General features: G+C 41.0%; 1 protein-coding gene across 1 annotated transcript in view; it reads right to left on the minus strand.

Moving 5' to 3' along the window:
• Positions 1–15011: 15011 nt before the first annotated feature.
• Positions 15012–22814, minus strand: part of LOC126212977 (6-phosphogluconate dehydrogenase, decarboxylating) — a 150825-nt gene continuing 143022 nt past the window's right edge. Inside the window, exons 8-9 of the mRNA XM_049940510.1 lie at positions 21165–21387; positions 15012–16635 (exon numbers count right to left, since the gene is read on the minus strand). Of these exons, the coding sequence (XP_049796467.1) occupies positions 16516–16635; positions 21165–21387 (343 nt within the window). The 3' untranslated portion in view covers positions 15012–16515. The remainder of the gene's footprint in view (positions 16636–21164; positions 21388–22814) is intronic.

A 22814-nucleotide genomic window follows, 5' to 3' on the forward strand; every position in this document is an offset into this window, starting at 1 on the left:
CCCTCTGTGTGTGTATTTTATACTGTGGCTGACTTAATTTGTGTGTGACTCCAGTGTATTTTAAGTGCCTCACAAATTGCCATCTGTGTTCTTTTAACTTTATGTCAACTTTTTTAACTGTCCCCCCCCCGCCCCCCCCCCCCCCCCCCCCCCAGTGAATGTCCCAGTGTTAATGTATATTTCAACTTCCATTATCTCCATTTACTGTGTTTTTATATCCCATTTTCTTCACCCTTTTTATGTACGAGTTCCCCTTTTTATATTTTTTGTAAAGCCACTCGGCTGAAGAGCAGCATACTGTGCTGCTGTCAGCCCTCCCTTGCCCATAAGGGGCAGAGGTTACAATAAAGGAAAAAAGAGAAAACCACCTCTTTTTTGTCCCCCCCCTCCTCCGCCAATCCCCCTGACTCCCTCCTCCCTGACCTCCCCTCACTTGGTAGGCCCTTCAAATTTCACTGCAATTACTTCATCGCGTTTTGGTGCTTGCTGTTTACGTAGTATAAGTGCACTCTGTGTTCAGTGTCATCGTCCTATACTGTGAACACCTATACTATAAACACAGAGTTTGATTGTGCTACTCATGCCGTCAGTGTTTACATGCCAATTTAACTTTATGTGGCTTTTACGCAAACATGCCACTTCAAACAAGCCCTTTTTTATATATTTTTACTCCAACTGTTTCCCCTTTTTATGTGTAAATTTCATCTTTTATCCTTTTATATATGTACTGTTCTCCTGTGGTACTCTCTGCAATCCCTTGGGTGAAGATCAGCGAATTCTGAAAAAGATAAAGAAAAAAAACCCTGTCTACCTCCCCCCCCCCCCTCCCTCCCACTTTTCATAAATGTGTGTTACTCATTTAGTTTGATTTCAAGGGGTGGTTATCAGTTTGTCAGCTAGGGAGATTAACCAAGGTGCTGAGTTGAATTGAATTGAATTGAATTGAATTTTATTTATATACTAAGATGGTATCTGTTCATTCGGACATGTCCGAAAGAACAGATACCATCGGTGACCATGCAGCTCGTTAGAATGAAATTATGATGAAATGAACACCCTTAGCTGCTTACATCGGCAACGTGCCGCGAGTAATGAGTATAATGTGCGGGGGCACTACGAATGTAGTGCGGGACAATACGTTGAGAATGTGGGTTTCGCAGGAAGCATGCCAGAGATAAATCCTTGCAGTCGCACTATCCTCTGTGTCCTCGGAGGCTCAGATGGATAGAGCGTCTGCCATGTAAGCAGGAGATCCCAGGTTCGAATCCCGGTCGGGACACACATTTTTCATCTGTCCCCGTTGACGTATGTCAACACCTGTAAGCAGCTAAGGGTGTTCATTTCATCGTAATTGAATTTTATTTGATCCTGTAAGATTACATTGTGTACAGTAAATGTACCTGTAACATAGGACATGTCAAAGTAGTATCATTCATTATCACTTATTTTTCTACCCCTTTAGCTTACGTTTTTACATCATTGGTAATGAATAACAATATATACATATTTATTTCTCAACGTAGTCAGCCTGGCAACGAACAGATTTCTCCCAACGAGAGACCAGTTTGTCGATACCACCAATGTGTAATGTTAGACTTTGTTGACAGGACCACATCCTCACCGCTGCTTGCACCGCTTCATCACTGTAAAAGTGTAGTCATCGACGGTGTTGCAAGCACTCCAAGTAGTTTCACACAAATTGAGGTTAGCACCACTGTTCCCTTATTACAACTACTAACAACACCACGTTGCACATTACTGACGTTGATATAATCGTCACCGTAGGCATCTTTCCTATTCAGTGCATTTCAATAGGTTGCACAGTTTCTGTGGTTACCAGCTCTATTACAGGCACTGCTTCTCATCCTACAATTCGGAGACCTCTACAGGCAGACTTTGACCAGTAAAGTGGGGAAAGTTGACCAAGTAACATCCATGACACGTACTACCTCCACCGATATCGAGTACAGAATAAAAAAAATTCAAAGGCATTATTTTTCAGCACACTAACGTACTTCCCCATCACTGAAAAGTCTTTTTCCTTTTTGCTAAAACTTACAGACTTTATAAGATGCCATTATCACACTACTGTTTTGCTGAGCTGACATGTAAATAGTCTGGTGTACCTTTAATTTAGATTTTAAATCTCCAACTTTATATGTTTTCATAATTCAGAACAGGAAAGTCACTATTAAAGTTTATTTGATTTACTGAAAAATGACGTTCTATATTACTTTTCTTGGGAACAGATACAGTACTGTTTTACAAATACAAGGTTTTTTCCTCTGAATTTGTCAACAATACCACTCCTCCCAACTGTTATTAAAACTTAACTTCTGTGTCTTTAAGAATAATCAATCACACACAACTAAACCTACAACACACAAGTTCTTCAGTTACAATGGCTAGCACCAAAAACAATGTGCAGGAAGGTTGTCGGTACAAACAACAATGTTCGATATGAGCGAACTTTTTGTCTGTGGCAAAGCTTTTTTGGGATTAATGTGACTGTCTCCATTTCCCAACAACAGAGGTCTAATATTTCTTCGGGGAAACAATGAGCACAGCTTTGTGTGTATGAAAATAATTTGTCCTGAAATTTTATCTGATATTGGAAGTCATTGGAGCAGAAATTTGCTTAAGAAGGGCGCCAGGAGAACATACCACAGGAAGCATAGCACACAGGTGTGTTGTGTTGGACAACCCTGTTGTATACCATTCAGCATCAGCTGTTCTTCAGTCCCCTAAAGTCATGGTCATGATACATCCCACATACAGAGACAGAGAGAGAGACAGAGAGAGAGAGAGAGAGAGAGAGAGAGAGAGAGAGAGTTCCAACAGAATCCTTCCCATTAAATTTTCTTTTTCTCAGAACTCTTTATTTCATTGAATGTTCACCCTAAACAACCTCCTTTGTCATTTTCTGATGTGGAATTCCTTTGCCAATAACAAATGAGGAACTCTGAAACAATAATATTGTCACATCTCAATGACTCCATTTGGACAGTTAGCCATACAATGTTAGTATATGTTGTGTCAGGCAAAGTGTCTCTGTGAAAGTATTGGTGAAACAGTAATGCCGAGTTTTGTGTAATATGTAAGAGGTGGTGTAATTTATCAAGGGCATTGCCCTAAAAGTGTACACATTTCATTCAGCAGGGTGCCTTCCTCTCAACTGAGGCCAGCAATTCTTTTCACGTGGGAAAAATAACACATCACACGAATGTGAATAAGACAGCACAAAAAGTTTACCACCATTCAATAACAAAATAGCACCAGTTGGTATTTTCTGTGATCTGCATAAGGCATCTGACTTGGTAAACCAGAACACCCGCCTAGATAAACCGAGATTTTATGGAATTGCCAACTTTCAGTCTCAATCTCAAAAAGATTTACCATACCCAGTTCTGCACGTCTAGAAGTACTACACCAGTGATACATGTAACACATGGCGAGGAAATAACAAGTAGGGCGGAAATTTCAAAAATGTAAGGTATCCATATTGATGAGAATTTGTACAGAAAAAAATATACTTTTGAACTCTTAAAACAACTCAGTTCAGCCACATCTGCACTTTGAATCATTGTAATCTTAGGAGAGAGAGAAACTGGAAAGTTAATATACTTTGCATATTTTCATTCAGTTATATTCCTTGGGATAATGTTCCAAGGTAACAACTTCAAGAATGATTACACTGCTTGAAAATGCACTGTAATAATAATAATAATAATAATAATAATAATAATAATGTGGATTCGTTAAAGGTGGTATGTACAGGCAGTTTGTGAAATATTTTTGAACATTTTCCGAAAACTGTGTGAAGAAGCTACTTCGGGAGCCCACACACAAAGGAAATATTTTAGACCTCATAGCTACAAATAGGACTGTTCTTATCTACGGTGTCAATATAGGGGCTGGGACTGGTGATCATTATGTCATCACAGTGGCAATTGTTACCAATGTTGATAAATAAATCAGAAATGCTAGGAGACTATTTTTGCTCACAAGAGCAGGCAAGCAGTTTTTAGCATCCCATTTAGACAATGAATGGACTTCACTTTGCTCTAATATGATTGACACAGGGGTTATTGGCAAGGTCTAAACAAATTGTAAACCGTGCTCTGGAGACCTCTGTATGTACTGAGTGAACAAATTAAAGACACAAAAGACAACCATGGTTTAATAACAAAATTTAGAAAAAAATGAGAAATCAAAAACTGTTGTACTCTCAGTTCAAAAGAGAATGTGCAAATGATGACAGCCAAAAGTTGATTGAGATTTGTGCCTCTGTAGAAAGATACATGCACGAAGTGTACAACAACTATCACCGTCATACCTGAGCTAAAAATCTTGTCGAGAACCCGAGAAAATTCTAGTTCTATGTAAAATCGATAAGCAGGTTGAAGACTACTATACAGTCACTTGTTGACCAAGCAAAAGCAAAGCTGAAGTTTTAAATTTCACATTAACGGTATCATCTGTGCAGGATGATCGTACAACCATAATGTAGTCCAACCATTACACATACTCCAATTGAATGACATAGTAGTAGGCATCCCTGGCACAGAAAAGCAACTGAAAGAGTTGAAAACAAATGTCACCATGTACTGATGGAATCCCAATTCCGTGCTCTGCAGCACTGGCCCCTTACTTAGCTTGTATTTATCGCCATCTTTTGTCCAGCACAAAGTCCCAAGAGAATCGAAAAATACACACAAGGTATCCTGTATACAAGTGTAATAGAACAGACCTGCAAAAGTACAGATCAATATCCGTAACACTGGTTGTCTGTCGAATTCTTGAACATAATTCTCAGTTCAAGTATAATAAATTGCCTCGAGACGAAAAAGCTCCTTTTCATAAATCACCAAGGGTTTAGAAAGTATTGCATGCAGAACTGAGCTCGCCTTTTCTCATACAATATCCTTCGAATTGCAGGGTAACAGGCAGATTCCATACTCGTAGACTTACGAAAAGCATTTAAAATGGTTGTCCACAGCAGATTGTTAATAAATATACAAGAACCCATGATAGGTTCCCACATACGAATGGCTCCAAGAATTTTTAAGAATAGAACCCATAATGTTGTCCTCGACAGCAAGTGTTCATCAGGGACGAGGGTATCATCAGGAGTGCCCCAGAGAAGTGCGATAGGACCACAGTTGTTTTTTTTTTTTTTTTTTTTTTTTTTTTTTTTTTTTTTTTTTTTTTTTTTTTTTACACACAAATTATCCGATGCACAGAGTCAGCAGCCATCTGTGACTATTTGTTGATGGCACTGTGGTGAATGGTAAGGTGTCGAAGTTGAGTGACTGTAGGAGGACGCAAGATGACTAACACAAAATTTGTATGTGATGCAATGAACAGCAGCTAGCTCTAAATGTAGAAAAATGTAAGTTAATGTGGATGAGTAGGAAGAACAAACCTGTAATGTTCAGATACAGTATTACTAGTGTCGTGCTTGACACAGTCAAGCCATTTAAATATCTATGCATAATGTTGCAAAGCAATACGAGGTGGAACAAGCATATGATGATGATGATGATGATGATGATGATGATGATGATGATGATGGGTTTGTGGGGTGCTCAACTGCATGGTCATCAGCACCTGTACGAAGTCCCAATTTTTACAGTGTCCAGTTTTTGTACACAGTCCAATCTAGCCACTGTCACGAATGATGATGATGAAAAGATGAGGACAACAGAAACACCCAGTCTCCGGGCAAAGAAAATCTGCAACCCGGCCGGGAATCGAACCCCGGACAGGAACGACCGTGTGAGAACTGTGTGTGAATGGTTGACTTCTGTTTAATGGAGAATTTTAGGAAAGAGTGGTTCACTTGCTAAATTTGTTACCGGTAGGTTCGAACAACACACAACTGTCACAGACAAGCTTCAGAAGCTCAAATGGGAATGTCTTCTCGAGGAACACTGTTGAGAAAACTTAGGAAACTGGCATTTGAAGCTGACTGCATAACAATTCTACAGCCACCAGTGTACATTTTGTATAAGGACCACCAAGGAAACAGAAATTAGGGCTCTTATAGAGGGATATAGGCACTTGTTTTCGCCTTGCTGTATTTGCAAGTGCAACAAGAAAGGAAATGACTCGTCGTGGTATAAGGTAACCTCCATCGTGCATCGTACCACCATGAAGATTTTTGCGAGTAAGTCACTACAGTTCTTAAGGAACAATGATGAATGTAGCAACAACACCAGAAGAAAAAACTGACATTCATCAGTCCACATTACAATTATATTTAGGTGTGCAAAGTTCTTCCACCACAATTTTTTTTATCACCTACACAATGACACAACAGTTCTGACGGACGGCAAACTGAAAAAGTTTCTCCTCGACCACCTCTCCAATCCCAAAGAAGAATTTCTGTTTATTTACTGTTTCATCCGTCACATGGTGCAGAACGATTAGAATGTTGCCATTAATGGATGCTGGATTCAGAAATGATAGTGGCAGAGTGTAAGTTGTGGAAGGTACCTCAGACAAAGCAGTAATTCCAATAGTCGTGGCACCAGCTAGTTTCTACTAGGCATCACTTGACTACAGTCACTAGACAAAAATTGTATAAAAAGTTAGGTATCAGGTGCTCATAATAGGTACACATGTATACAATAGTGTACCAGAGCACATTACACTGACGTGAACAGTCATCAGATATCTCCTAATAATGTGTCTGACATTTTGCACGGCACAGTGAAGTAACTCGAGATGGCATCGACTCTGGAAGTCCCCTACAGAAACATTGAGCCAACGCTGTCTCTATAGCCGTCCGTAACTGCGGAAGTATTGGCAGTGCCGGATTTTTTGCACGAACTTACCTCTCGATTACGTACCGTAAATGTTCGACGGGATTCGTGCCGGGCAACCCGGGCAGCCCAATCGTTCCGTCGAACTGTCCGGAGTGTTTGTCAAACTAATCATTAACAATTCTGGTCTGGTGATACGACATAATTGTTTGGGAACTTCGAGTCCACGAACGGCTCCAAATTGTGTCCAAGTGGCCGAACACACTAGAGACGGGCAAAACTGTTCTTTTCAGAGATCGGATCAGAACTGTTCACTCCCTGAAATGAACTAGCTCTTTTTCATGACTCACCACTCATTCACAATAGAAAATAAATGGAAGGCACATTGCCCTTCGTTTATTCCAGTACTATACCTGTATTTTGATCTTATTTGATCCTATTTTGAAGTAACACAGATAATGAGTAAGAATTTTGTATTGTTTATTGACATTTCCACGATATGACAAAGTTTTTGATTATTGATTTATTTTGCACTATCGTGGTTTTTTGGGTTATCGGAAAATGTTGTAACTTGAGATTTAAATTAACAATATATTTGGCTATAATGTATTAAAATTTCATTAACCTCGTTCAAATACATTGCAAGCCATATGTTTTTAAAGTGAACGTTTCCTTCTGAAGATGCCTAAAATCGCAAAATCCGTACCAGAATAAGAAAAAAAAATATATAAATTTGACTGTAAGACTAAAGTGCTGCATATAGCCTTACGCAGAATAAAACAAGGAAAATATTGGTTTATCACATTTTGCGATACATTTATCGGTTTGCTCGTAATTAAAGCATAAATTCGAGTGTCCGTAATAAAAATCCTATAGTAAGAGGAGTCGTCAGGAACCTAATCTGATCAGTTTAAACAAATAAAAATAAAATAAAAACGATTGATGTATACATAACATAATAATGTAATATACATAGCGGTATTACTACGAAGAACAATATCCAGTGGGGACGAACTCCGATGCAGAGGCGCTGAGTCGAGCAGGTCGAGCCGCGAGCTGTATTACTGCGCGAGCTAAGACTGCAGAGACCAGAGTGACACCTGAGTTGCTTTGCTCAACGCTCTGGCTAGAGTCGAGAACGGTGGGGTGAGCGTCGAGCGGGTTAGTTCCGAGGGTGGGGGGAGTGGTGAACGGCCACCACTCACCCGCTCCGAGACAAATCGTCCGTTCTCTTGCGAGCAGGTTGTTGCAAGTAGTTCTTATGTTCTCCGCTAGGAGGCTCTCTGTCCTGTTGCTCGCATCAACCGCCCAGAGGGCAGGACGTGCGACTGAAACGATCGCCGACGGAGTGCGATGCTAAGTTAAGGTGTGCCAGACACTGCACGCGGCAGAGGAAGCACAGAGACGGCACGGCATATGTGAAACACAAAATCCAATGGGGCACTGCACAATGCAGGCAGCCGAGGCAGAAGCAGGGCAGAGGCCGGCGCTGGCTGTGTTGTGTGGCGTGCAGTGTGCTCTGACCAGCAGAGGCCCTGCTGATATGCTCCGTCTCTCTCTCTCTCTCTCTCTCTCTCTCTCTCTCTCTCTCTCTCTCTCTCTCTCTGCTGTGGGAAACGTTTGGAGCTACCGTTCTTTTTTTCTGAATCACTGATTGTTCACTCCTTTGAAAGATTCAACTCTGTGAATCAGTTCAGGAGCGGATCGCCATCTCTAGAACACACACATTTTCAGTCAATGGTCAGTTCAGTCTGATCAGAGGACCCAGTCCATTCCTCGTAAAAACAGCCGCACACCATTACTGAGCCACCACTAGCTTGCACAGTGCGTTGTCGACAACTCGGGTTCGTGGCGTCTGCACCGCACTCAAACCCTACATTTAGAGTTCTTCCCAACTGAAATCTGGACTCGTCTGACCAGACCACAGTCTAAACGTCCAACCGACAGGGTCACAAGCCCGAGAAAGGCGCTGCAGGCGATGTCGTCTCGTCAGCGAAGGCCCTCGCACGGTAGTCTGCTCCCGTAGCCCATTGACGCCAAATGTTGCCACGCTGTCCTAACGGATACATTTGTCGTATGTCCCACATTGATTTCTGCTGTTATTTGACACAGTGTTGCTTGTCTGTCAGCACTGACAACTCTACGCAAACGCTCCTGCTCTCAGTTATTAAGTGAAGGCAATTGGGCACTGCATTGTCTGTGGTGAATGGTAATGCCCGAAATTTTATATTCTGGATACACTCTCGACACTTGATCTCCAAATACTAAATTCCCTAATGATTTCCAAAGTGAAATGTCCCGTGCATCTATCCCACTACCATTCCACATTCAAATTCTGTTAATACCCCGATGTGCAGCCACAATCACGTCTGAAACCTTTTCGATGCATATACGTCCAATGACTTACTTATGAATTCCTTACTTGTCATCTCAGTGTACTTATCATTTAGATAATGTGACGGAGTTTCAAGACTGATTTAAGGCACTTTGTCGTGCAATAGCTCTTCCTCCACTGACGAGTTTCTTTACACATACTGATAGATTTAGTTATTTCCATTTCTTTAACACAAAGTACCAGTCATTATACAGGGTGATTCAAAAAGAATACCACAACTTTAGGAATTTAAAACTCTGCAACGACAAAAGGCAGAGCTAAGCACTATCTGTCGGCGAATTAAGGGAGCTATAAAGTTTCATTTAGTTGTACATTTGTTCGCTGTTGACTAGGTGTCAGCGTCAGTTGATGCTAAGATGGCGACCGCTCAACAGAAAGCTTTTTGTGTTATTGAGTACGGCAGAAGTGAATCGACGACAGTTGTTCAGCGTGCATTTCGAACGAAGTATGGTGTTAAACCTCCTGATAGGTGGTGTATTAAACGTTGGTATAAACAGTTTACAGAGGATGGGTGTTTGTGCAAAGGGAAAAGTTCTGGACGGCCGAGAACGAGTGATGAAAATGTAGCACGCATCCAGCAAGCATTTGTTCACAGCCCAGGAAAATCGATTCGCAGAGCTAGCAGAGAGCTGCAAATTCCACAATCAACTGTATGGAGAGTCCTACGAAAAAGGTTAGTTATGAAACCTTATCGTCTGAAATTGGTTCAAGCACTGTCTGCAGCACTTCATCACTGGCCTCCAAGAAGCCATGATCTTACCCCCTGCGATTTTTTCTTATGGGGGTATGTTAAGGATATGGTGTTTCGGCCACCTCTCCCAGCCACCATTGATGATTTGAAACGAGAAATAACAGCAGCTATCCAAACTGTTACGCCTGATATGCTACAGAGAGTGTGGAACGAGTTGGAGTATCGGGTTGATATTGCTCGTGTGTCTGGAGGGGGCCATATTGAACATCTCTGAACTTGTTTTTGAGTGAAAAAAAACCTTTTTAAATACTCTTTGTAATGATGTATAACAGAAGGTTATATTATGTTTCTTTCATTAAATACACATTTTTAAAGTTGTGTTCTTTTTGAATCACCCTGTACATTGCCAGTAATAACAATTTGCATTGAAACACGTGACATCAAAGTACTGTTCGAGGCAAATAGTTTGGTGAGGTGTGTCCTTAAACATGATGTTGGTGACAAGACGAACAAATTTAAAAGGTTGGAAGTATATAAAATGCAGTGCAATATATGAGGTTCATTCACATGAAACCTGGTCAGTGCACCTACCTTTGCCTTACATGTGAGGTGGCACCACATAATTGCACCACCTGTCGGTAGAGAGACTGACAAGTGCACACCGTTTGATGCCAGTTTGGTTTCACGCGGAAGAGAAGGTGGTCACACATGTTATCGTCCACTACCAAATGTGCAGGCGAGTAAGCAGAAACAACTGGGAGCGGTTCGATTTTTGGGAGCAGAGGGACTTGGAGGCCGTGAAATGTATCAGTGGATGAAGGCTGTGTACAGTAAGTACAGTCCGAGCCATTTAAGTGTTGTCGAATGGCGATATCAATTCCTCGAGGGGTGAGAGTCACTGGAAGACGATACTCCTCCCGGACAGGCTCACCGTATCATCACACCAGAATCGTTTGCAGAAGTGAATGCTCTAGTCTCGCACAACTGCAGAATCACCGTGGAAGAGATCCGTCGATTACTGTGTATTAGCGTGGGCACCGCCCACACCGTAATGTGTCGACACTTGAACTTTCCAAAAATCTGTGCGTGGTGAGTTCCCCATCAACTGTCTGCCAAACAGTGCAGTATTTGAATGGTGCTGTCTTTTAGTCGTCTGCAACATCATCACGAGGAGGAATGCAGCTTTCCGTTGCATATCGTCACACGTGACGAAACGTGGTGTCGCCATTTTGATCCGGAAAGCAAGTGTCACAGCAAGCAGTGGGAACATGCGACTTCACAACCTCAAAAGAAATCTAAGGCCGGGCACACCAGTTCTGGTAAGGTCACGATGACCTTTTTTGGCCAGAAGGGCCCACTGCTTGTCGAGTCCCTGGAACAGGGAACAACCATCAACGTCCTGCGTTATCGAGCCACTTTACAGAACCTCAGATCAGCCATCGAGGCTAAACACCGAGGCACATTGCCCAATTGCGTTATCCTACTGCGCGATAATGCCAACCCGCACACAGTCAATGCAGTGAATACAACATTGCAGCGGTTTCGGTAGGAAATGCTGTAACATCCACTGTACAGTCCCGGCCTTTCACTGTGTCACTTTTGTGTGTTTGGACTTCTAAAACAATCTATTCGTGGACATCGATTCGCAGTGGACGACTAAGTCTGTGACTGAGTCCAGACCTGGATCCAACAGCAGCCTACTACCGTATTTACTCGAATCTAAGCCGCACTTTTTTTCCAGTTTTTGTAATCCAAAAAACCGCCTGCGGCTTAGAATCGAGTGCAAAGCAAGCGGAAGTTCTGAAAAATGTTGGTAGGTGACGCAACAACTAACTTCTGCCGTCGAATATATGTAGCTCTACACAAGCATGCTTTGTGGGCACAAAGATAAATACTGGCGCCAAAACCTCTGCATCAGTAAATAAATTTAAAAAAAAGGTAGAACACGAGCTTTTTTTTTCTCCGCCCCGAGTTTCGACCACTGCATTTTCATACATTATCCAACGAAGTAAATACAAATTCCGTATTGTTCATCTTCGAATGTAGCAGAATTTCAATGTACTACGAAAATCCGACTGTCAAGACTGTTAGGGATGTTTGTCAATATGGCCAACTCTACGTTCCGAGTTTTTTCCTACCTGTGAGAAGAGATGGTTGCTAATAGGAACCTGATGAAATGTGAATCACATGCACTATTCTCTTCACCATAAGAATAATACGAATATAAACATTTTGCCATGTATTCTTTCGTGTTTGCTGCTATCTCATTTAAATCCTGTCTGCCTAATAAACTATGAAACTAGAGTGAGACAACAGCAAACGCGGAAGAATAATCGCATCGTGTCATGTTTATATTTGTATTATTCTTATGCCTAATATTGATACAGTCAGAAATGAAGCACGGCAACTGACTAGATTTTAAATGTAAGATGACTAATTTCTGTGCAGAATTTGATGTACTAAAGAAGCGGCCGCAAAGATTTGCAAACGGAGAAAATTTTTCGCTAAACTCTCGTTCAGAACATGTTCTATCATACGCAGTCTATTATTTGGTTCTTGTTGATCATTATCAAAGAAAGCAGCAGTGTAAGTAACAACAAATAGCAGTCTCTTGCCATTGTTTCGCTAATGAGACGATTCCTCTTTTTTTTAAGTGGCGGTAGCGCGCACAAAAGCAAGTCATGCCGCGAGCGACGACAGGCCGTAAACACGCACTATCAAAATGCGACAAACAATGCATGACACAGTACAGTAACGCATTTTCAGCTTAGAGTGACGAAAATACCTATAACAAAGAGAACGGCAATTATCAGATCAAAGAATAATAAGCAATCAATTCAAACCAGACGAAGCACGTGAAAAACGAAGGGTACCCGCATAAATAAGGACGGAGCGCCTGACGCATAGCAATGGCTACCTGGTAAAGCTTAACTGCTAAGCTTACGACTCGAACCAAACTACTGTAGCTGTATCGTCTTTCATTCGACCTAAATTGTGTCTCATATTACAATGGACCAACTTTGTTTCGATTTGGAGGTGCGGCCTAAAACTTTTCTCTCCCCTTGAATTTCGAGTCTCAAATTTCAGGTGCGGCTTAGATTCGGGAAATTTTTTCTTTCCTTTATTTCGAGTCTCATTTTTCAGGTGCGGCTTAGATTCGAGTGCGGCTTACATTCGAGTAAATACGGTAACTACTTCAAGGATGGACTCTACCGGCTAGTGTCACAATGGGATAAACGTGCCAACAGTTTTGGTGACTATTTTTGAGTAAGTGTACTGTGTATAACTACATTGTTGAGTTAATAAAATCATTACTGTTACTTTACACTAGTGACCAGGTTTCATTTGAATGCCCCTTACACTATACAAGACAGGAAGAACCTTTTCAGTCAGATTCAATTAAACATGTTGTCGAATTGAGGAATTACAAGTCACCATAAGTATGAAACAAGCTACCCCTTATACAGTATAGACAAAGGCTTGGAAATTCTGCGGATTGATAAGAAATGAAGAAACCTCCATTTTCTGGAAGAGAAATTCAACCATGTTTTTAATGTGCAAATGTATGACACTAGAACAAAATTTTTTTGTAACAGCTTTGTGGTTTTATTTTTTGTGCCACAGAATTTTTGACATCAACATTTATACTCCTACCACTTGTGCAATCACAGGTAGTGTCAAGCTTAGCTTCGCTTTTGCAGTTCAGTTCAGGTATCATAAAGCTGATACATATTGTGGTTTTAATGCACTACCATGTTAACATATTTTATTGCCCTTTGATAAGGATTGATTCTCATGCTGGATGGAGGGGGGGGGGGAGAGGGGGGGAGAGAGAGAGAGAGAGAGAGAGAGAGAGAGAGAGAGAGAGAGAGAGAGAGGTTAAATAGGTCCAATGAGAAGAATGCAACATAGATGAAAAAAAAAATAAAATATGTATTAGCATAATTAATGAAATTAATACAATAGAGGGAAACATTCCACGTGGGAAAAATATATCTACGGTAAAAAGGAGAAGGTGAATACAGAGTGAAATGAATACGAATGACTCCTTATCCTCTCCCTTAAAAGCCACATCCTTTCATCTTTCCCTCTCCTTCCCTCTTTCCTGATGAAGCAACCGTGGGTTGCGAAAGCTTGAATTTTGTGTGTGTGTTTGTTAGTGTCTCTATCAACATACCAATGCTTTCGTTTGGTAAGTTACATCATCTTTGTTTTTAGATATATCAGCATAATTAGCGAGACTAGTTAAACATCACAGCGATGAAAATTCTGAGGAATTTCTTCTGGCTGGGACCCACAGTATCAATAAATTTAAAGAAGGACATTATTCCTCCAGGCTGTGTTTAAATTATTTTATTTGCACCAATAAATTCAGACGCTGCCTATTCTGAAGTGCATCTATAGTAACTGACATCTATAAATCGTAAAAAAAACATCGTATGCCCTGGATATTTGTGCACAGAATGGTCATTAATGGTCCTTATCTTTTAACATTTACAACAAGTCACACTATATGCTGACAGTTAGATAAACAAGTGTACACACTGTGTTTTGTAGTAAACATTACAAGATAAGGACTGTTGATGTCCATGCTGTCCACAAATCTGCACAACACCTGATTTTTGATAAGGCGAGAATTATGTATCCACATCTTTTACTAAACATGCGTTGGATAGGGGGAAACTAGTACTGCACATAAGATAATTTAAAATACAGCTTTGTGGAATAATGCCATTCTTCAAAGAAAAATTCCGTTTTTTCCACAGTGGCTGCTTCTTAGTAAGAATGGTCATTAAGTCTGTAATTTGAGTAGGGAGGAAGAGGGAGAGGGGGTGGGGGAGAGAGACAGAGAATCACTTTGTAAGGCAGATGAATAGTTAAGGATTTAGTATTCCCTGGAAGTAACAACTAGACGTTGGCCAAATAATGCCTTAGAAATAAACACACAGACTGCACACCCACAGTGGTACCTTGGGCAGAGAAACTCACAACTACCACTGGATACCAGGAGAAGAGTCAAGTTGTACCCCATAGCTGGGGTGCAGGGAGGGGGGGGGGGGGACCAACAACACTGTCTGCTGCCTGACTGTAGTGTGTGAACTGGACAATTTCAATAAGATAGAAGGGTGTGATAGAAGGATTCAAGTAATCAGATTGCTTCTCTGGAGTAAGTTTTATTGTTAATATCACATAAAGCAAAAAATATAGGTGTCCAACCCGTGGCCACCTGCTATACAGTACAAACCCTCATTACAGGTCTGATCCCACCATCAGGAAATTCTAATGTTCAGAAGGAAAAAAAATATAAAATGCTCTCAAAAATAAATGGAAGACTGGAATGCATGAATTCATTACAACAATAGCTATAGGCGACATTCTGCAAAACAGAAAATTACAGAATCCAAAAATATCAATATAAGCAACACATTAGCATGGCACATAATTAATGAGCCTGGATACAATATTATAAGCTCACATTTTTTCAAACAGTATAAAATATGCTTCCACAAATTATTACATTTCTTTTTTCATATCAAAGACTCACATTTCACTTGCTTACATAAATATTTCACCACACACTGACACGTTCAACTTTCTCGGACTACACTAAATGTAACAGTAATCTTATTAGATAACATTAAGGCACATCAGTTAACTGAATACTGGCTCACCATCTGACATTGAAAAATAATAGTAAGTATAAGGGTATGGACTCCCTCTGAACTTTAAATTACCTATAAAAATTCAATTTGCTCTCTCCTTCTGTAATAACATCACCGTATTTTCCTTCTTTTCACAAAAATCATCAAAATTCACCATCACTGAGGCTGAAGACAAAGGTTCAAAATGTAACAAATGGAAACTGGCGGTAAGCCCTACCTGTAAGAAACATATGAAAACACTTTCTAGAGGAACTGAAATATGCCAAATAATTTGAAAACTATGTTCCCCATACTGAATAAAATTGATTAGCTGCTGCTTTCCTCAAGGTTATGCTGCTAGTATATTCATCATCATGGACACATCATGAAGTAATTTGACATTAATGATGCCACCATATTCCCATTCCACTTCTAAAGCAGCTCTCTACTTCCAAAATATATTCTCATTATCTGTTTACAAGCTTATGATAGTGAAAATGTAGTACTTAAAGAGATGCAAAAAAAAAATGGCCAGGATTCTGAGAGAAGCTTGCTAAAAATGGCGTAGACTTTAGTAAAATTGCTACACAACTGAGTTTAAAACCAGCACCTTAATAATAGCCCACCTCAAGATCATTCTCAGATGTTACAATGCTAACACAACCATTCCACGAGACATCTCGTACCTGTACAATGATTTGTTTTCTATCAGAGGAACAGACAAAGAATGACAGACGGAGAAACCAAAACAGCCTCTTTCAGCCAGCACTGACACCACTGCATTAAAATTAAATAAACTGTTTAGAGTACAGTAAAACCGTGCTAATTTAAACCTTCACCCTACGACAGCCGGCAAACGGAAGCACGCCAGTTTCAGAAGTCGACATCACCAGAGAGCGCAAGCATCCACAACCACACTTCACTCTATTAGTCCCATTTCGGTTTGGAAAGTTCTGAGCAGACATCCATATCACTGCCCTGTCAGTGAATGCAGCTGTCGGGAACTGTGAAGGTCCCTCCTCACGCCTGGTAGGTGCTGGCAGAGACGTTCCCGCCGTGGCCCGTCCAGTTGGTGTGGATGAACTTTCCCGGTTGGTTCACCAGCTCGTACGTGTGCGCACCGAAGTAGTCCCGCTGAGCCTGCAAACGACATCCACACCGAGTTTGTTTTAGTCACTAATTTACACAGGAGTCCCATTGGAAACACAATCTCTATACGTGTAAACTACGAGGGTAATCCCAAAAGTAAGGTCTCTCAATTTTTTTTATAGGTCTGTAGACCTGTTTATTTCTACAATGGTTTACATCAGTTTACAGCTTAACATTTAGCTATTTTTCGACATAATCACCATTACTGTCGACACATTTTTGTAAACGCTGTGGCAGTTTTTGTACGCCCATGTCGTACCAGCTCGCCGCCATGCTGTTCGGAAAGTTATGAACCTCTACTTTCACCTCGTCATCAGAGATGAATCGCTTTACGGCCAAATGTTCTTTTAACTTGAGGAACAGGTGATGGTCACTGGGTGCCAATCAGGACTACAGGGTGGGTGGGTGATTGTGTTCCACTCAAACTGTTGGAGGAGAGCAACGGTTTGCCGAGCGATGTGTGGGCGAGCGTTGTCACGGGGAATGTGTACGCCCTTGCTCAACATTCCTCTTCTCCCGTTCTGAATTGCCCGTTTGAGTTTTTTCAGTCAGCATTAATTGTGTTCCCAGTGATTCAGCTCCGACGACAAGGTGGGAAGAGGTCCATCACCTTCTGAACAGCACGGTAGCGAGCTGGTACAACACAGGCACACAAAATCTGTCACAGCGTATACAAAAATTCATCGACAGACATGGTGATTGTCGAAAAATAGCTAAATGTTCAAGCTGTAAACTGATGTAAACCACTGTAGAAAAACCGGTATATATATATATATATATATATATATATATATATATATATATATATATATATATATATATATATATATCTAAAAAGAAAGATGATGAGACTTACCAAACAAAAGCGCTGGCAGGTCGATAGACACACAAACAAACACAAATATACACACAAAATTCAAGCTTTCGCAACAAACTGTTGCCTCATCAGGAAAGAGGGAAGGAGAGGGAAAGACGAAAGGATGTGGGTTTTAAGGGAGAGGGTAAGGAGTCATTCCAATCCCGGGAGTTTTGGTCTTTAAATATGTCTGCTTGTGTCTGTATGTGTGGATGGATATGTGTGCGTGTGCGAGTGTATACCTGTCCTTTTTTCCCCCTAAGGTAAGTCTTTCCGCTCCCGGGATTGGAATGACTCCTTACCCTCTCCCTTAAAACCCACATCCTTTCGTCTTTCCCTCTCCTTCCCTCTTTCCTGATGAGGCAACAGTTTGTTGCGAAAGCTTGAATTTTGTGTGTATATTTGTGTTTGTTTGTGTGTCTATCGACCTGCCAGCGCTTTTGTTTGGTAAGTCTCATCATCTTTCTTTTTAGATATATTTTTTCCACGTGGAATGTTTCCCTCTGTTATATATATATATATATATATATATATATATATATATATATATATAAATAGGAACCTTACTTTTGGGATTACCCTCATATTTTACAACAATTATATATGCTCTCAGTCAAATTGTCAGTATCATTTTTATCTGGTCTCCATATTATTATTGGTGGCCAATTGCATAAAGCAGTAAGTCTTAAATTACCATAAAAATGAACTTGGATTAACTAAATGGGAAACCTGTGTTATACCAAGGTTACTCACAGATTAGTTCATGATGAACTGGGATTAACTGATTGGTAAAAATTCTGAAGTTATCTATATAATGAAATACTGTACAGGAAAAAAAAAGCTGTGCCAATACCGAGTTCAATCTTGGTAAGATTTCCATATGATGCAAAGACTGACAATTTGCTTTAAATGTTTAGAAACACGAAATTGGCACTTCTCAACTAAAAATCGTAAATCAACATGTCAGAGTTGGAATCAGACAACTCATACAAATGCCAAGGTGTCACATTTTGTAGGGACATGGAATGGAATGATCACACACACTCAGTTGTAGGTAAAGCAGGACGCAGACATTGGTTTACTGGTAGAATATTGGAGAAGTGTAATCACACTACAAAGGAGATTGCTTACAAATCACTTGTGAAACTAGTTCTAGAATATTGCTCCCGTGTGTGGGACCCAGACCAGATAGGAGAAACCGGGGATATTGAGTGTATACAGACAAGGGCCGCACAAATAAAATGTTCACAGGTTTGTTTGATCTGTGCCAGAGTGTTACAGAGATTCTGAAGAAACTGAACTGGCAGACACTTTTCAGACAGACGCTATCTATCTTGAGAAAGCCTACTTACAAAGTTTCAAGAATCGTCTTTAAGTGACGAATCTAGGAGTATACTATAGCTTCTTGTGTCACTCACATAGGCACTGCAAATACAAGATGAGATTAATTAAAGTGCGCGCGCCTCTACACACACACACACACACACACACACACACACACACACGCGCGCGTTTAAACAGTCATTCTTCCTGTGGCCCATACATGAATGGAACAGGAGAAAACCATGTGTAAAGCTCCACTGATCTTTATTAATGTCTTTTCGTGTCTATTTTTAGGTTAATTTTGCTGCTATCAGACTGACTCAAGTATGGAAAGTCTGCGTAGAAAACACACTTACTTAAGAAATAAAAGTGAGTATGTATCTATTGTACATTGCAAGTATAAAGTTATTCAACTAAAGAATCAAATTTCAATTTGAAGTAGTAACAGTACAAGTAAAATTACTTTGTTTTATTGTCCCTTTACCTTGCAACACACTTCCATAATGCATACACTCATCCCATCTAATATTAACAGTTATGTCTGATTCACATCCACAGTGAAGTAGTCATTGCTACATTGTGTCCCCACATTAATGAAACAGGAAATCACTGATCACAGAAACTTTTTCCTTTTACGTTCTACTATTTACATGCTTCTCCAAGGCAATTACTGATTCTCAAACACAACACCATATCAACCGTAAATCTGTCAACTAATCCTGCATGGCTCTCAGTGAAATAATTGAATTATTGAAATACTTTTCTCCTACAAATTGACGTACCTCTTCCAACTACTATTAATTCCACTTTGTACCAAATTCTTCCTACTACTTATCCTCCGCATGGCTGTGTACAGCTGTTTCATGCAGAGGCTCCCAGAAATTCTTCCTGCTAACTCCGAAACGCCAAACAAGTGCTGACACTGGGGCACTGTTTTCATTATACAGCATGATAATGCTGCCTCAGAGAAAAGGCACACCAGGCTCCAGAAGCCAGCGATAACTGAGGTAGATAATACCGATACATTATGACATCGAAGATAGCAATATTCCTTACACATGGTTTGGAGGGACAGGAAAACCCTTTCAATGGAACAGAAAGTAAAAATTCTCGAAGGAGTTGAAGTTCGTCACAGATCACATATTGCATTAGCACAGAGTATATGAATACCTGTGTCTTGCTGAACACCATCATTAAAAACAAAGACTATTTAGGAAGTAATGGGGGGGGGGGGGAAGGAATGAAATATGCTAGTTATTCTAAATACACAGAGCTAGAAGAAATTACACAGAACTGGATTCATACAGCAAGTGAATGGCACGATGTTGCACGGAAAGGCAATGGCCGAGGTGCTAGGAATCTAGGACTTCTCCACATATAGCAGGAGGATTGATGGGTTTGAAGAACAGTAGAATGTGTCCTACAAAACAGTATGGGACAAACGAAGTGGTGTAGATATAGAAATTGTTAGTGAATGACAGATTGCAGTAACTTACACAGCAATACTAAATGAAGGATATTTTCAGCATAGGTGAAACTGGTCACTTGTTTCAGTGCCATTCTAAAAAAAGGCACTTGCCTTCAAACACAAAAATTGCCGTGGGGGGGCAAACACTAATGATCACCTGAGAGAGATCTTAGGCACAAATGCTGACAGCTTGGAAAAAATTAAACTGTTCGTAACTTGGGGGGGGGGGGATAGGGAAACCTAAATCTGGGTGACTGGACAGGGATTTGAACCACTGTCCTCCTGAATGCAAGTCCGGGGTGCTCACTGCTGTGCCACCCCCTGCCCCCGTCGGTGACAGTCAATGTGGACTCGACCAAAAAAAATAAAGTCATCTCAAATTTAGTGAAATCTTCCTGAGTTATTGGCTAAGTAAGATTGTCTTAATGTTTCAAGAAGTTTCCAACTTATTACTTCACCTGGAGATGTGTAGGAAACTCATTGAAACATTGAGTGATGACTATGCCGTGAAATGGCTGATATGCGAAGAACATTTCAACAATGAAATTTGCCAAGGAAACAGAACATGCCTACTGGATGGGAACACAAAAAATAATGTTGCTTGTTACACACAAGTGCACCCCCTTCCCCCTTACGTGCGCACGCGCGCGCGCACACACACACACACACACACACACACACACACACACACACACACACAGAGAGAGAGAGAGAGAGAGAGAGAGAGAGAGAGAGAGAGAGAGAGAGAGACAGAGAGATCTAGATATCAGAATTCACAGGTATAAATACCCACGTACAAATACAAAAAGGAAAGCAACATCACAACATAAAAAAGTAGCAACCTCAACAACCAGACACACTCGGATCCCTCACCTGGATGAGGTTGGCCGGCAGACGCGGGCTGCGGTAGCCGTCATAGAAGGCTAGTGCCGTGCTGAAGGTGGGCGTCGGGATGCCCAGCTGCACCGCCGCCGACACCACATCGCGCCACGAGTTCTGGCACCGCTCTACTGCACTCTTGAAAAAGTCGTCCAACAGCAGGTTCGGCAGCGACGGGTTCTTGTCGAACGCCGCCTTTATGTTACCCAGGAAGACGCTGGGGGTAAAGTGCAGAAGACTGGTCAGGAGTGGTTTGAGAGTAAATGCACACTGCGATCTAACTGAATCTGGACTTTTAACTGAGGACTACGACTCCAGATCAGTAAACAACCTTGTACACATGTATTTTTACTACATCATTTTACTCTTAGACAACATTTAATTTCATCACAGACAAACATTTTCTGTACTTTTTTAACATTTATTTCATGGGTTAATATCAGTTCTTAAGATATTTTAAATTTCATTAATAGTTGTTTCTAAATGAAAGATTTGCACAGTTTCAATAACTTTTCAATATCTGAGAGACATACGCAACACTGAAAAGAATAACATAATCCACATTAAAATGTTAACACTACATTGAGTTTAAATGTAAATCATCAAAATAAAAACTGTGTTTGCAAAGTGACAAACCCTGATGTAATTCATTTGCCATTTTTCAATATTTACAAATACATTATGTGATCAAAAGCATCCGGACACCTGGCTGAAAATGACTTGCAAGTTCGTGGTGCCCTCCATCGGTAATGTCGCAATTCAATATGGTGTCGCCCACCCTTAGCCTTGATGACAGCTTCCACTCTCACAGGCATATGTACAATCATGTGTTGGAAGGTTTCTTGGGGAATGGCAGCCCATTCTACACGGAGTGCTGCACTGAGTAAAAGTATCGATGTCGCTCAGTGAGGCCTGGCATGAAGCTGGCATCCCAAAACATCCCAAAGCTGTTCTGTAGGATTCAGGTCAGCACTCTGTGCAGGCCAGTCCATTACAGGGATGCTATTGTCGTGTAACCACTCCACCACAGGCTATGCGCTATGAACAGGTGCTTCATCGTGTTGAAAGATGCAACCATCATCCCTGAATGGCTCCTCAACAGTGGTAAGCAAGAAGGTGCTTAATACATCAATGTAGGCCTGTGCTGTGACAGTGCCACGCAAGACAAAAAGGGGTGTAAGCCCCCTCCATGAAAAACACGACCACACCATAACAACACTGCCTCCCAATGTTACTGTTGGCACTACACACGCTGGCGGATGACGTTCAGCGGGCATTCGCCATACACACACCCTGCCATCGGATCGCCACATTGTGTACCGTGATTCGTCTCTCCACACAATGTTTTTCCATTGTTCGATTGTCCAATGTTTACGCTCCTTACACCAAGTGAGGCGTCATTTGGCATTTACCGGCGTGATGTGTGGTTTATAAGCCGCCACTCGACTGTGAAATCCAAGTTTTCTCACCTCCTGCCTAACTGTCTTAGTGCTTGCAAGGGATCCTGATGCAGTCTGGAATTCCTGTGTGATGATCTGGACATATGTCTGCCTATTACACATTACGACCCCCTTCAACTGTTGGTGGTCTCTGTCATTCAACAGACGAGGTCGGCCTGTACGGTTTTGTGCTGTACGTGTCCCT

The sequence above is a fragment of the Schistocerca nitens genome, chromosome 11 (genome assembly GCF_023898315.1).
Source record: "Schistocerca nitens isolate TAMUIC-IGC-003100 chromosome 11, iqSchNite1.1, whole genome shotgun sequence".
NCBI lineage: Eukaryota > Metazoa > Arthropoda > Insecta > Orthoptera > Acrididae > Schistocerca > Schistocerca nitens.